Source organism: Aulonocara stuartgranti, assembly GCF_965226115.1.
Source record: "Aulonocara stuartgranti genome assembly, chromosome: 2".
NCBI classification, from domain to species: Eukaryota; Metazoa; Chordata; class Actinopteri; order Cichliformes; family Cichlidae; genus Aulonocara; species Aulonocara stuartgranti.
The window spans coordinates 31,689,901-31,706,303 of record NC_138940.1 but is presented as its reverse complement, the minus strand read 5'-3'; the positions used below and the strand labels follow the sequence as shown (position 1 = coordinate 31,706,303).

The 16,403-nt window shown below is 41.4% G+C and overlaps 2 protein-coding genes across 24 annotated transcripts in view; both read right to left on the bottom strand.

Moving 5' to 3' along the window:
- LOC309713957 (protocadherin gamma-C5-like) overlaps window positions 1–16,403 on the bottom strand; it is a 308,827-nt gene that overhangs the window by 224,219 nt on the left and 68,205 nt on the right. For 2 of the 23 annotated variants that reach the window (XM_082545906.1, XM_082545929.1), the window contains exon 1: window positions 1–2,523. The exons of 20 other annotated variants lie outside the window; for them this stretch is intronic. In XM_082545906.1, coding sequence (XP_082402032.1) covers window positions 1–2,424 — 2,424 coding nt within the window. In that variant the 5' untranslated portion in view covers window positions 2,425–2,523. Of the gene's footprint in view, window positions 2,524–4,111; window positions 6,518–16,403 lie in introns of those variants that run through there. One more of the 23 variants, XM_082545917.1, reaches the window with a different exon arrangement.
- LOC309715834 (uncharacterized protein) lies at window positions 8,481–14,951 on the bottom strand (the record flags this gene model as incomplete). The annotated part of the gene is made up of 2 exons (XM_082549261.1): window positions 12,453–14,951; window positions 8,481–10,892 (listed from the first exon to the last, which is right to left on the bottom strand). The coding sequence occupies exons 1-2, from the start codon at window positions 14,844–14,846 to the stop codon at window positions 8,481–8,483; spliced, it is 4,806 nt and encodes a 1,601-aa protein (XP_082405387.1). The 5' UTR covers window positions 14,847–14,951.

Here is a 16,403-nt window from a genome sequence, read left to right as displayed (position 1 = left end):
CTCAGGAGTCCTATCACTATCTCCAAACACATCAGCAAAGTCTGATGGACTTTTCTTCAGAGTCTGGTCAGCAGGCAGCGTGTTGTCATTGTATGATGTCACAAACTTAAAGTCACTGGTTCTAGAACCTGTGGTCAGGTACGCATCATAATTGTAAGCGCTGCGTAAAGTTCCTGTGCCATCAACATCTGCGTAATTAGGAGGGAGATAACCGCTGGGGATGGCGACTGCTCCGTCAAATAACAGTCTGGGCTTTCTCCTGCGACAAAACCTCAAACCCAGGATGATGATGATAAAAGTCAGGAAAAAGGTGGACACAGAAACCAGCGCTATGATCAGATAAGAGGTCAGTTTGGAATTGCTCTCATTATAAGACAGATCTTTCAGTTCTGGCACCTCAGCCAAGTTATCAGAAATAAGTAAATACATGGAACAGGTGGCAGACAGAGAGGGCTGTCCGTTATCTTTCACTGCCACTACAAGGTTCTGTTTCATGCTGTCAGATTCAGAAATGTCCCGCAGTGTCCTGATCTCTCCGCTGTGGACACCAATAGTAAAAAGTCCCGGATCAGTGGATTTGACTATTTGATAGGACAGCCAGGCGTTCTGTCCGGAGTCCGCGTCCACCGCGATCACTTTGGACACCAGAGAGCCTCCGTGTGCAGCTTTGGGGACCAGCTCGGTCATGAAGGAATTGCCCTCTGGGGAGGGGTACAGGATCTGAGGAGAGTTGTCATTCACATCTGAGATGAACACACGCACGGTCACGTTGCTGCTGAGAGGAGGAGAACCATTGTCTCTGGCCATCACGTGGACTTTAAAACTCCTAAACTGTTCATAATCAAACGACCTCACAGCGTGGATCACACCCGTGTCTCCGTTCACAGACAGATAGGAGGACACCGGGGCACCGTTCACCTCACCAGCTAACAGAGAATAAACCACTGTACCGTTCTGTCTCCAGTCGGGGTCTCGAGCACTAACGGAACATAAAGTGGAGCCAGGTTTGTTATTCTCACTCACATATGCGCTGTACGACTGCTCATCAAACACAGGTGGGTTGTCGTTGATGTCAGCTACAGATAACTGAACACTTTTAGTCGACGACAGAGGTGGAGAGCCCTCGTCGGTGGCAGTGATTGTAATGTTGTAATCAGACACTAGTTCGCGGTCCAGCTGTCCTGTGGTCACCAGAGAATAATAGTTTTTAATAGAAGGAACCAACTTAAAGGGGACACCCTGCTGGATGGAGCAGCGGACCTGTCGGTTATTCTCAGAGTCTCTGTCCTGCACGTTAATGATGCCCACCTCTGTACCACGTGGCACGTTCTCAGGTATGGGGTTAGATAGTGATTTCAGATTTATAACTGGTGCATTATCATTTACATCCGTAATCTCAATTAACAGAGTAGCATATGATGCTAATCCCAAACCATCTTTCGCAGTAATCTGGATTTCATACGACGATTCCTTTTCATAATCAATTGCTCCAGCCACTCTCACTGCTCCTGTTTTAGGGTCCAAAGAAAAATCTTGTCTTTCTTCAGAGACGTGGTCAAACCCATAATTAACTTCACCATTTACACCTTCATCTGCATCTGTGGCGCTAACTGTGAGAACAACAGTATCCAGAGGGGAGTTTTCGTGGAGACTAGCTTTATAGACATTCTGACTAAACACCGGGACATTATCATTAGCATCCAGTACAGTGACGTGTATGACCACAGTGCCTGATCTCTGTGGAGAGCCTCCATCGAAGGCGGTAAGTAACAGCACAATCTCTTTTTTGTCTTCCCTGTCTAGTTCTTTGTCTAAGACTAGTTCGCCATATTTTCTCCCACCACCTTTGGATTTAACGTTTAATCTGAAGTGATCATTTTGCTGAAGTGAATAACCCTGAACAGCATTTTCTCCGATGTCTGCATCGTGAGCTTCATCTAGGGGAAAGCCTGTACCTTTGACTGCCAGTTCGTGTATTTCAAAGTTGAGTGACTCCTCCTTAAACTGAGGCGAGTTATCGTTGATGTCTTGAACGCGAATATGAATGCGGTGCAATTCCAAAGGATTTTCCAGCACTAGCTCCTGTTTCAGAACACACGACGCCTTTTTCGCACAAAGCCCCTCTCGGTCGATCCTTTCTTGTACAATTAACTCGCCAGTATTGAGATTTACGCTGCAGTACTTGACACCACTATCCTCTGTATCTATACGAGCTTTTCGAGCGGACAGTCTGCCCAAATCGAGTCCCAGATCCTTAGCGATATTTCCAATTATAGATCCACGTGTCATCTCCTCCGGGATAGAGTAGCTCATGTCTCCGATGACAAAGCGGAGAGAAAGAAAAATAAAAGCAAGGCCGCAGTGCAGCGCAAATATGGTGTATCCCATTGTTACCATCAGAAATGGCACATGAGAGGTAAACATAAAGTCAAGACAGTAAAAATGTCCAAAGAATCTTTAAAGTCACTGTGAAACTGGAGTCATACGCGAGGAGATATTTTCCAACTGCGTTACAAAAGGAGAACCGGGCTTTGAATTCGCTGAGACAGAAGGGTGGAGAATGATCAGGTCTTCACGTTTACTGGCGCACACTGACACCATGAGTATTTACTGAGGTATGGCAACGTGAAGTTTTTTTTTTTAAATTTAATATGTAATACATTTTGATATTCTGTAGAGCCATTCACTGTGAACGGGCGAGTAAAAAATATAAAGATAGTTGCTTTGCTATTTTATTATTACTTTTAATGGCTGAAAATATAGGTAGTTATAAAATATATAATGAAATTAGGTAATGATCCAGCTGCAATGGAAACTAAAAAAAAGGTAAAATAACCGTTTCTCTGTTTCCAGACAGCTTTGACGAGTCAAAAGAATGATCCTAGACACAGACTCTGCACTATGATTTAAGTTGAAAGGGGAGAGAGCTTTTTCTCTCTCGTTTTTTTTTCTTTTTTGTTGTTATTCCTGTTAGTTTCTCTTGTATCAAAATTCTAAGTTCTTCGTGATGTTTTATGTGCAAAAACGTAGCGTTACTTTTTGATGACTTGCTGTGAAATCGTTTTGTATTTCTGAAGAGTCCTGGGATTCTCATTGTAATAGATAGAGAGGGTCAAAAAAAGGCTCAAATGTATTCGTCCAATTAACTGAGGGTGAACAAACGGTGAGCCACACAGTGCGCTTTCAGAAGGATTAGTAACCATTTTAAAATTGATACAACGAATAGATAACGAAAAAAAAACGACAAAGTGACTATGAACACTGCTGCAAGAATTTTGAAAGACCGTTGAAGGGTTCGATTTCTATCAACGCTGAGAACTTAACGTAAAGGATTCATAAGAACAATTATGACTGAAAGAAGATTTCTTTAAATGAAATATGTAAAAATTTAAAATGTAAGACAGTTAGAACAAAGAGTAATAGAATGTGCGCTCTTTATCACGTTCATTTAGAACATGAGCAATAGAGACATGTCCATACCTTCTTCTTTTCAGTAACAATTAAAGAAAAATGAAAAAAGAATAACATTTTTAATGGCCAACACAAACGTAAAAGGAACAGCTTTATTATCAATTAGACATCCTTATTTATGCGAAAACTATTATCACACCTAAATACTAAAAATATTGTATTTAGGTGTGCTATAACGGTGGCAGTGTTTCTAAAACAAAGAAAGAAAGAAAGGTAAAGAGAAGAAGAAAGCACAAAACAAAAAACTATCTTTAGAAGAGCATTAAAATGTCAAGCCGAGTTCAGGACCAAGGACAGACAAGAATGATGTAAATAAGAAGGTGTTTATACTACTACACAAACCAGAAACAACGCAACTTTGGACAAACCAAATCGGTGGTCTCTCAAATTTCGAAAACATGCATTAGGGAAAAAAAAAAGAAGAGAAAAGTGGACTTAAAACTCACACAAAACGATTCCAGGAACAGCGCAAAAACGCAGTTCAGAACCAAGGACAGAGAAAAAAAATAATGAAATTGCAAGATGCTTACGTTACTAATGAACAAAAGCAACAAGGTAAATCAAATGAGGTTGCAGAATCATTCAAGTTTATTTTTGGGACGACGAAAAGATTTTTTTGGTGACAATGAAATGATCCTACCTCAGGAGAACCATCGCTGTCCCCAAACACATCAACAAAGTCTGATGGACTTTTCTTCAGAGTCTGGTCAGCAGGCAGCGTGTTGTCATTGTATGATGTCACAAACTTAAAGTCACTGGTTCTAGAACCTGTGGTCAGGTACGCGTCGTAATTATAAGCACTGCGTAAAGTCCCTGCACCATCAACATCTGCGTAATTAGGAGGGAGATAACCGCTGGGGATGGCGACTGCTCCATCAAACAACAGTCTGGGCTTTCTCCTGCGACAAAACCTCAAACCCAGGATGATGATGATAAAAGTCAGGAAAAAGGTGGACACAGACACCAGCGCGATGATTAGATAAGAGGTCAGTTTGGAATTGCTCTCATTATAAGACAGATCCTTCAGTTCTGGCACCTCAGCCAAGTTATCAGAAATAAGTAAATACATGGAACAGGTGGCAGACAGAGAGGGCTGTCCGTTATCTTTCACTGCCACTACAAGGTTCTGTTTCATGCTGTCAGATTCAGAAATGTCCCGCTGTGTCCTGATCTCTCCGCTGTGGACACCAATAGTAAAAAGTCCCGGATCGGTGGATTTGACTATATGATAGGACAGCCAGGCGTTCTGTCCGGAGTCCGCGTCCACCGTGATCACTTTGGACACCAGAGAGCCTCCGTGTGCAGCTTTGGGGACCAGCTCGGTCATGAAGGAATTGCCCTCCGGGGAGGGGTACAGGATCTGAGGAGAGTTGTCATTCATATCTGAGATGAACACACTCACGGTCACGTTGCTGCTGAGAGGAGGAGAACCGTTGTCTCTGGCCATCACGTGGACTTTAAAACTCCTGAACTGTTCATAATCAAACGACCTCACAGCGTGGATCACACCCGTGTCTCCGTTCACAGACAGATAGGAGGACACCGGGGCACCGTTCACCTCACTAGCTAACAGAGAATAAACCACTGTACCGTTCTGTCTCCAGTCGGGGTCTCGAGCACTAACGGAACATAAAGTGGAGCCCGGTTTGTTATTCTCACTCACATATGCGCTGTACGACTGTTCCTCAAACACAGGTGGGTTGTCGTTGATGTCAGCTACAGATAACTGAACACTGTTAGAGGAGGACAGAGGTGGAGAGCCCTCGTCAGTGGCAGTGATTGTAATGTTGTAATTGGACACTAGTTCACGGTCCAGTTGTCCCGTGGTCACCAGAGAATAATAGTTTTTAATAGAAGGAACCAACTTAAAGGGGACACCCTGCTGGATGGAGCAGCGGACCTGTCGGTTATTCTCAGAGTCTCTGTCCTGCACGTTAATGATGCCCACCTCTGTACCAGGTGACGCGTTCTCTGGTATCGGGTTAGACATTGATTTAAGATGTATTACTGGTGCATTGTCGTTAACGTCAGTGACTTCAATATTTAATGTTGAATATGAAACTAACCCTAATCCATCTTTAGCGCTTATCTGCATTTCATATGATGATACTTTCTCGTAATCAATTGCTCCAGCCACTCTCACTTCTCCAGTTTTGGGGTTTAATGAAAACACATCGCTGTTTTCATCTGAAACATGATCAAATCCATAAGTAATTTCGCTATTTAAACCTTCATCTGGATCAGTGGCACTCACTGTGATTACTAATGTTTCCAGAGGAGAGTTTTCAGACAGACTTGCTTCATAGACATTCTGACTAAACACTGGTACATTATCATTAGCATCCAGTACAGTGACGTGTATGACAACAGTGCCCGATCTCTGTGGAGAGCCTCCATCGAAGGCGGTAAGTAACAGCACAATCTCTTTTTTGTCCTCCCTGTCCAGTTCTTTCTCTAAGACTAGTTCACAGTATTTACGACCACTCGCCTTTGTGTTCACATTTAGTTTGAAATGATCATTCTGCTGAAGTGAATAGCCCTGCACAGCATTTTCTCCGATGTCAGCGTCGTGAGCTTCGCCGACAAGAAAACGTTTGCCTTTATCCGCTGACTCCCGTATTTCAATCTTAAGTGATTCCTCTTTAAACTGTGGTGAGTTATCGTTGATATCTTGAACGTGGATATGAATGCGGTGCAGTTCTAGAGGATTTTCCAGCACTAGCTCCTGTTTCAGAACACACGACGCTTTTTTAGCACAAAGCCCCTCTCGGTCGATCCTTTCTTGTACAATTAACTCGCCAGTATTGAGATTTACGCTGCAATACTTTACACCGCTATCCTCTGTATCTATACGAGCCTTTCGAACGGACAGTCTCCCGAAATCAAGTCCCAGATCCTTAGCGATATTTCCAATTATAGATCCACGTTTTATCTCCTCTGACACAGAATAGCTCACGTCTCCACTAACGGTCCCGAAGGCAATAGACATAAAAGCAAGGCCGCAGTGCAGCGCGAATACGCTGTATCCCATTGTTACTGCGGGGAAAAAAACAAATTTTGCTAGCAGTTTTGCAAGTAAGATCTACAATGACCAGTATCCTTCCATACACGAAACATTCACCAAACCTTTTCCGAAAAATAACTCCAACTACAGATCCGAGGTTGAAAGTCATAGACAGTGAAGGGTGGGGTATTATTGCAGTCTCTCATTTGCTGGCACACACTGACCCCATGGGTATTTCTCTAGGTATAACAACACAACAGTATGATTTAATTTCAAACAGAGACATGTTCAGAGAAAATTGCCAGTCGAATCTACAAAAACGTTGTGAGAACAAAGAGATAAATTAAGTTTGCCAGATAATTATATACAACTGCTATACAGGGTAGGTCAACACCAAACTAAACCATGTTTCCTTCAAGAGCTTCATGTTTTCAAATTAATTTTATATTTCAAGTCATTCCACAAAAAACTATAAGCTGGAGCATTTAAATTATAAATATTGTATGAAGTGCCAAACCTATATTCCATGATGTCATGACTCTCTCTCACTAATGAAACTATGATCGTTATTTTCATTCTTAGCGCACTTTCCTGTTTTACATTTCCACCTTCCTGTTTAAAAATGTATTAAGTAAAACTGAGAAAAAGCTGTATTGAATACATTCATGTATAGCCTGTAACAGTTACATTATTTTAAAAAAACAACACTTTTCTCGTTTTAGAGGTGGAAAATGTCAAAAATAAAACGTAAGCATTTTCCTTTTAAAGTAAACTTCCTGAATTATTCTGTTTTTTAGATTGTAAATTCTGACTTTATATTTTCACCACTGCAGTTTTTACTCTGCTAAAACACTGCAGTTAAAGACAAATTTCTTTTAAATAATTACTGTTCAGCGAACATTTTAAGAGTGTGGAATCTGTGGAAACATCGGTAATACATTTGTGTGGGGAAAAAGTATTTTCTCTGATTGCTTAAATCTGTCCTGATGAATAAAATGTTTAAGCTGTTGCGGATTTTTCTGACAGCAGACTGTGTTTGTAAGATGAAGGTTTACATGTGGTGAAACTACGAACCGATTTAATGCTGATGCTAGACATAATTAAAGACAGACTGATCAATAATCTTTATCAAGTCTAAGCAAAGAGACCATACCATTTCATTAAACGCGTGGATACAGCAAATGCCTCACATAAGATGTTTAGTTTAACCAAAAATTACAGTGCATTTGTGAAATTCATATGCCGGCTGGAAGTTTCTTCATTTAAGGTACCGGCTGGCTGTCAGTGAAATTTGAGGTCGTAACATGTTATTTAACACCATAAAAAAACTTTCAAGTTCTGTAAGACAAAACTTTTGGTTGAAACGTTCATTTATAGAGCGCAAAGGGCATGATATATGTGGGGAGGGTCTTTCTGGTATTTCAAATATCGCGTAACATACATAGGAACGACATGCGCGAAGAAAATAAATAATTAGGAAATCATCATGAAATGTACAACTGGCACCTATTAAAAGAAACAGACTCACTGGAGGGAGGCAATTTCTTTAACAAAATCACAGATAAACGAAGCCAAACTACACCGAAGCAAACAAAGACATTCAGTCTTCTTGTTGAAGGTGCACAAAGACTTATGTATAACAATCAGCTATGCTCAATGTCTACTAATATCAAACAAACAAACCAAAAACTTCAGCACCATGGATAGAGTAAGAGAGACGCAAAAGACATTCTCTAGTCAAACTTAAACTGTATAGCAGCAGAAATTAATTTTAAAATAACATAAACACCATGAATTTCTTCCGCGTGAACACTATCAAATAAGTGAACAAAAAGTCTGAAATGTGTAAGAAAATCGGAAACCTTGAGTCAGCAAAGCGAATTTTCAACGAACAGTCCTCGAACGTCTCAAAGTAAACACCAAAATAAAACCTGAATGGCAAATAACAAGATTGAGAGAAGCGTGGCTGTCTCATTGGAACTAATGTGAAGGGAATAATTATGCATCATACCTCAGTGGCAGTATCGCAGTCCCCGAATACATCAGCAAAGTCTGATGGACTTTTCTTCAGAGTCTGGTCAGCAGGCAGCGTGTTGTCATTGTATGATGTCACAAACTTAAAATCACTGGTTCTTGAACCTGTGGTTAGGTACGCGTCATAATTGTAAGTGCTGCGTAAAGTTCCTGTGCCATCAACATCTGCGTAATTAGGAGGGAGATAACCGCTGGGGATGGCAACTGCTCCATCAAACAACAGTCTGGGCTTTCTCCTGCGACAAAACCTCAAACCCAGAATGATGATGATGAAAGTCAGAAAAAACGTGGACACAGACACCAGCGCGATGATCAGATAAGAGGTCAGTTTGGAATTGCTCTCATTATAAGACAGATCCTTCAGTTCTGGCACCTCAGCCAAGTTATCAGAAATAAGTAAATACATGGAACAGGTGGCAGACAGAGAGGGCTGTCCGTTATCTTTCACTGCCACTACAAGGTTCTGTTTCATGCGGTCAGATTCAGAAATGTCCCGCTGTGTCCTGATCTCTCCGCTGTGGACACCAATAGTAAAAAGTCCCGAATCAGTAGATTTGACTATTTGATAGGACAGCCAGGCGTTCTGTCCGGAGTCCGCGTCCACCGCGATCACTTTGGACACCAGAGAGCCTCCGTGTGCAGCTTTGGGGACCAGCTCGGTCATGAAGGAATTGCCCTCCGGGGAGGGGTACAGGATCTGAGGAGAGTTGTCATTCACATCTGAGATGAACACACTCACGGTCACGTTGCTGCTTAGAGGAGGAGAACCGTTGTCTCTGGCCATCACGTGGACTTTAAAACTCCTGAACTGTTCATAATCAAACGACCTCACAGCGTGGATCACACCCGTGTCTCCGTTCACAGACAGATAAGAGGACACCGGGGCACCGTTCACCTCACCAGCTAACAGAGAATAAACCACTGTACCGTTCTGTCTCCAGTCGGGGTCTCGAGCACTAACGGAACATAACGTGGAGCCCGGTTTGTTATTCTCACTCACATATGCGCTGTACGACTGTTCCTCAAACACAGGTGGGTTGTCGTTGATGTCAGCTACAGATAACTGAACACTTTTAGTCGACGACAGAGGTGGGGAGCCCTCGTCAGTGGCAGTGATTGTAATGTTGTAATCGGACACTAGTTCGCGGTCCAGTTGTCCTGTGGTCACCAGAGAATAATAGTTTTTAATAGAAGGAACCAACTTAAAGGGGACACCCTGCTGGATGGAGCAGCGGACCTGTCGGTTATTCTCAGAGTCTCTGTCCTGCACGTTAATGATGCCCACCTCTGTACCAGGTGGGGCGTTCTCAGGTATGGGGTTAGACAATGATTTCAGATTTATAAATGGTGCATTGTCGTTCTCATCAGTTATATCAATAATAACTTTTGCTTCTGAAGACAGGCCATAACCGTCTTTTGCTTCAACAGGCAATTCGTATTTCGACCCCTCTTCATAATCGATTTCACCTGTAACAAGAATTTCTCCAGTTTTGGGATCAAGTGAAAAAAGCTTTTCTAATTTATCAGAAGGTCGACTAAATTCATAAGTAACCTCTCCATTAACGCCCTCATCTGCATCTGATGCGTTTACTCTGATAACTGGAGTTTTCAGTGGTGAGTTTTCCGGTATACTGGCTCTATATACGGCCTCTGTGAACACGGGGGCGTTATCATTAGCATCAAGAACAATTACGTGTATGACCACTGTCCCTGATTTCCGAGGGGAGCCACCATCCATGGCTGTGAGCAGTAATTTCATTTCCTGCTTCTCTTCTCGGTCTAACTCCGTATCTAAAACCAGCTCACCGTATTTACTGCCAGAACTTGTCGTCTGAATGCTGAACACAAAGTGAGCGTTTTCTTGTAAAATGTAGCTTTGAACGGAATTTTGACCTACATCTGCGTCATGTGCTCTATTAATGCGATACCTGGCTCCTTTGTCCGCTGATTCTCTAATTTCCAGCTTTATAATATCTTTCGGAAAGATTGGCGCATTGTCGTTTATGTCCTGCACCTGCAGGGACAACCGGTGCAGCTCCAACGGATTCTCTAACAGCAAGTCGAATTTGAGAACACACGAAGGCCTTTCTCCACAGTGCTCCTCTCGGTCTATTCTCTCCGCAACGAATAAATCTCCGCTTCTCTGGTTTATTCCACAATACTGTCTTTCGCTTCCTTCCAAGTCAACACGAGGTTTTCGAGCAGACAGTCGACCAAGATCCAGCCCGAGATCTTTAGCGATATTTCCAATAACAGATCCGCGTTTCAGCTCCTCTTGTACGGAATAGCTCAGATCTCCGTTTGCGTATTGCGCCATAACAAAGAGAAACACAAAACTGAGGCTTTGACAAAGACTTCGGCTCTGCATCATCCTGAGAAAGCACTAAACAGTTTAAAACACGCTATTTGAACCCTTAAGAAATACGTCCCTAGATCAGTATATGAGCCTTTCAAGCAACTGTCGATGCTGTTGATGACTAGATAAAGCAATGTGCTCGTTCTGATGGGTGGTGTGCAACATGGGTTCAACACTAAGTCCATAGCTGGTGTATAGTGACACCGTGAGTGCAAAGGATATATAATAATATCAGAAAGTATTTTTAAATGCCTTTTCTGTTGTTGTTTTTGTTGTTGTTGTTGTTTTTGTTGTTGGTGTTTTTTTTTTTGACAAAGTGGTTGTTCAAAAGTAAACTTTAATAAAATCGTAAGAAAGTGTAATAATGCGCTATTTTTTATTTTTCTTTGTTATTTATTTATTTATTTATTTATTTATTTATTTTGTGCTATATGTTTAATTCAACGGAGATGCTCATATCATGTGTTACAAGGTTTTGAAAATAATGTCTCTCTAAGGTGGTCCTTCTAAAGAATGCGATAATCATAGAAAACTTTGACGTGCGATACAACATTTTCAGCAGATCATTTCCTCTAGTTTTAATGTAAGGCATTTCAAAATCACATCGAAGTCAAAAACTCTCCAACCTTCTTTAACACTTTCTCTCTATATGTCTTGCAACAATTTTTCTTTCCCTTTCTCCCCCCCAAAAAAGTTCCAATAAATTTCCAATGACAAGTTTAAAAAAAATGTTTAACCGATATCACCGAAGGCCACGACTATGACCTAACAGATAATTAAAATGAGTGATAAATTTCAAACTGACCTAAACGAGGGCTATTTTGGTGTTTATGTTTCACTCCGTATAAAACGGTAAAGGAGATGTTTACATTATGATTCCTGAGGGATCTTAAATAGTAACAGACAATTATAAACATTCAGAAAAGCGCGGTTAACGGCGTAGAAAACAAAATAGACATGTAATACTTCAGTTACAGACGCTTAAACACTAGGCCGCCGATAACCATTTTACTTTAGTCACTCCAATGATATGATCTGTTTTCCTAATAATAAAAGGTAATTTATTTAAAAGACAAACTGCAACACAATAAATGAGGCACATATGTGTTGGTGAAAATAACTTCACTGTAATCTAAAGTGTTTTCAAAATGGAAAACAAATCTAAAAATCCAGAAAGTTTTTCCTGAATATTAATACCACGCGCAGCCAGTTCAGTTTGTTCAGCAACAAGGTCAGAGACAGGATGAAGAAGCGGATATAGTGCTCAAAAGTTTAAACCAGAGAAAACGCAATAAGCTAAACAGTTTTACTGAAGAGAATTAAAATAATAAAGTATATAATTAATTAGTAATGAACTATCACATCACGCACATTTAGAACACGTGAAAGACACAGTGAAGCGTGCCCAAACTGCTAACGGAACTTACCCAAGGAATTTTTGTTTACTCTGGCATGTGATATGTTACTTAAAATAAATATTTTAAAAAGCGCAAGAAAAATAGATTGATTGTGTTCATAAAAGTACTTTCTGCATCGCTGCAAGACTGTGAGGAAGACAGAAAATGAATGTAAAACGCCTGTTCCTACCTCTGGTGAAGGATTGCAGTCGCCGAATACATCACCAAAGTCTGATGGACTTTTCTTCAGAGTCTGGTCAGCAGGCAGCGTGTTGTCATTGTACGATGTCACAAACTTAAAGTCACTGGTTCTAGAACCTGTGGTCAGGTACGCGTCATAATTATAAGTGCTGCGTAAAGTTCCTGTGCCATCAACATCTGCGTAATTAGGAGGGAGATAACCGCTGGGGATGGCAACTGCTCCATCAAACAACAGTCTGGGCTTTCTCCTACGACAAAACCTGAAGCCCAGGATGATGATGATAAAAGTCAGAAAAAACGTGGACACAGAAACCAGTGCGATGATCAGATAAGAGGTCAGTTTGGAATTGCTCTCATTATAAGACAGATCCTTCAGTTCTGGCACCTCAGCCAAGTTATCAGAAATAAGTAAATACATGGAACAGGTGGCAGACAGAGAGGGCTGTCCGTTATCTTTCACTGCCACTACAAGGTTCTGTTTCATGCTGTCAGATTCAGAAATGTCCCGCTGTGTCCTGATCTCTCCGCTGTGGACACCAATGGTAAAAAGTCCCGGATCAGTGGATTTGACTATATGATAGGACAGCCAGGCGTTCTGTCCGGAGTCCGCGTCCACCGCGATCACTTTGGACACCAGAGAGCCTCCGTGTGCAGCTTTGGGGACCAGCTCGGTCATGAAGGAGTTGCCCTCCGGGGAGGGGTACAGGATCTGAGGAGAGTTGTCATTCACATCTGAGATGAACACACTCACGGTCACGTTGCTGCTGAGAGGAGGAGAACCGTTGTCTCTGGCCATCACGTGGACTTTGAAATTCCTGAACTGTTCATAATCAAACGACCTCACAGCGTGGATCACACCCGTGTCTCCGTTCACAGACAGATAGGAGGACACCGGGGCACCGTTCACCTCACTAGCTAACAGAGAATAAACCACTGTACCGTTCTGTCTCCAGTCGGGGTCTCGAGCACTAATGGAACATAAAGTGGAGCCAGGTTTGTTATTCTCACTCACATATGCGCTGTACGACTGTTCCTCAAACACAGGTGGGTTGTCGTTGATGTCAGCTACAGATAACTGAACACTTTTAGAAGAGGACAGAGGTGGAGAGCCCTCGTCAGTGGCAGTGATTGTAATGTTGTAATCGGACACTAATTCGCGGTCTAGTTGCCCTGTGGTCACCAGAGAATAATAGTTTTTAATAGACGGAACCAACTTAAAGGGGACACCCTGCTGGATGGAGCAGCGGACCTGTCGGTTATTCTCAGAGTCTCTGTCCTGCACGTTAATGATGCCCACCTCTGTACCAGGTGGGGCGTTCTCAGGTATGGGGTTAGACAATGATTTCAGATTTATAAATGGTGCATTGTCGTTCACATCAGTAATATCAATAACAACTTTTGCTTCTGAAGAAAGGCCATAACCGTCTTTGACTTCAACAATTACTTCGTATTTCGACCCCTCTTCATAGTCGATTTCACCTGTAACAAGAATTTCTCCAGTTTTCGGATCAAGTGAAAAAAGCTTTTGTAATTTATCAGAAAGTCGACTAAATTCATAAGTAACCTCTCCATTAACGCCCTCATCTGCATCTGATGCGTTTACTCTGATAACTGGAGTTTTCAGTGGTGAGTTTTCCGGTATACTGGCTCTATATACGGCCTCTGTGAACACGGGGGCGTTATCATTAGCATCAAGAACAATTACGTGTATGACCACTGTCCCTGATTTCCGAGGGGAGCCACCATCCATGGCTGTGAGCAGTAATTTCATTTCCTGCTTCTCTTCTCGGTCTAACTCCGTATCTAAAACCAGCTCACCGTATTTACTGCCAGAACTTGTCGTCTGAATGCTGAACACAAAGTGAGCGTTTTCTTGTAAAATGTAGCTTTGAACAGAATTTTGACCTACATCTGCATCTTGTGCTGCATTAATGCGATACCTGGCTCCTTTGTCCGCTGATTCTCTAATTTCCAGCTTTATAATATCTTTCGGAAAGATTGGCGCATTGTCGTTTATGTCTTGCACCTGCAGGGACAACCGGTGCAGCTCCAACGGATTCTCTAACAGCAAGTCGAATTTGAGAACACACGAAGGCCTTTCTCCACAGTGCTCCTCTCGGTCTATTCTCTCCGCAACGAAAAACTCTCCGCTTCTCTGGTTTATTCCACAATACTGTCTTTCGCTTCCTTCCAAGTCAACACGAGGTTTTCGAGCAGATAGCCGACCCAGATCCAGCCCGAGATCTTTAGCGATATTTCCAATAACAGATCCGCGCTTCAGCTCCTCATGTGCAGAATAGCTCAGATCTCCGTGTGCGTATTGGATTATATCAAAGAGGAAAAAAAAGCAAAGGCTTTGACAAACACGCTGTCTGTGCGCCATCCTATGACAGCACTACAGAAGTTAAAACACGTTAATTTAAATCTTTAAAAACAAGTCACTGGATCAGTATATTTCTATTTTTTGTCGCTGGTATTGTAGACTGCAGAAAATAGAATGGTCGAACCCACTGATGGGTGGTGTGCAAAGTAGGTTGAAATTCTCCTGCTTTGCTGGTCTATAGTGACACCCTGAGCATGAATAGCACATAACAGTTTTGGAGAAAACGTTTTTGCTTGATCCGTGAAGATATCATTTCTCTTTTATACTTTAACAAAAACATTTCAACGCGGGTATTCAAACACAGCTGTATGAAGGCAGGATTCTGTAATTTTTTCTTCACTACTCTTTATGTGACTTTTTTTTCATTGATGTTTAAAGGCTCCATTAAATTGCATTATCTCTCATCCGAATCAAAACTTTGAAAACACACAAAATGCTTCTTATATTTTTCCACGCATCATTTACATTTTGGCTGCATTTTTAACATTTTGCCGTTGCTTGAAAGTCAGTCTTGGTTTTCCTGTTTAAGTCTCCCTAAATAGTCTGGATAACTTTTAGAATTTTGTCTTGAGACGCACAAAAACCCTGCCCTTAACTTATACGAAGACCATTAAAGAAACATTAATTCACTAAAAATATGCAATGAATAATAACAGAAAATAACAAAGAACCAAACCAGTGCTTTCAGTGTTTCAGTAAAATATGTCAATACAAGCATTACCTCAGTTACCACGAGATTTAAGATAAAGGAGGGATATTACTACTTCTTTCATGAAGAAACAACTTCTATAAATATGTACAATTCGCTACCGATAGTCATGTATAACGTGAATTGTCACTATGTGACCACAAACATTTTTATCCGGTTACACTTGTGATTCTACTTTTCCTTATTTTTAATCATACTTAGGAATAGATGTGATGTCATAGCAAAATCTTGTTAGGAAAATGGAACACACGTCTCCATAAAAACAAATGAAACTGTTAAACTGTAGCCTAAAAATTAAAAAATAATTAAAAAGTTATACATAAAACATAGCAGCATAGCAGCGCATTCCCCATGAAAATACGTCACAAGAGGAAACAAAAGGTTCAGCACCAAGGATAGCATGGACTAGGCCTGCTCAGCACCAAGGACAGAGACACAGAGTACCAGCTGCATGTCGGCTCCAAAGACACAGACAAGGGCAACTGATAAACTCATCGCAAAGTGGAAAAACAGCAATTCCAACCGCCTCTCTGCCTCTCGAACAGAAGAACAAGAAAAGTATTACAACTCTGACCCACGCTGGCTAACTTTAATTGAAACACAGATACTTTTGGCCAATTAAATAAACAAATAAACAATAAAACAAGACACCATAGACGGTGTTTCAAAGCTCTTGAGTCAACATGTACCAACAGTATAAGTTCAACGAAACCTGCCATTCATTAGACAGGTTTGTAGAATTGTTCTGTTGTCAGAAAACACATATTTTACAAAAGTTATTCTTTTATTTATTGTTGTGATGGAACTGTCTAAAATATACTAAATGTCCTGCAGGAGATCTAAGATGA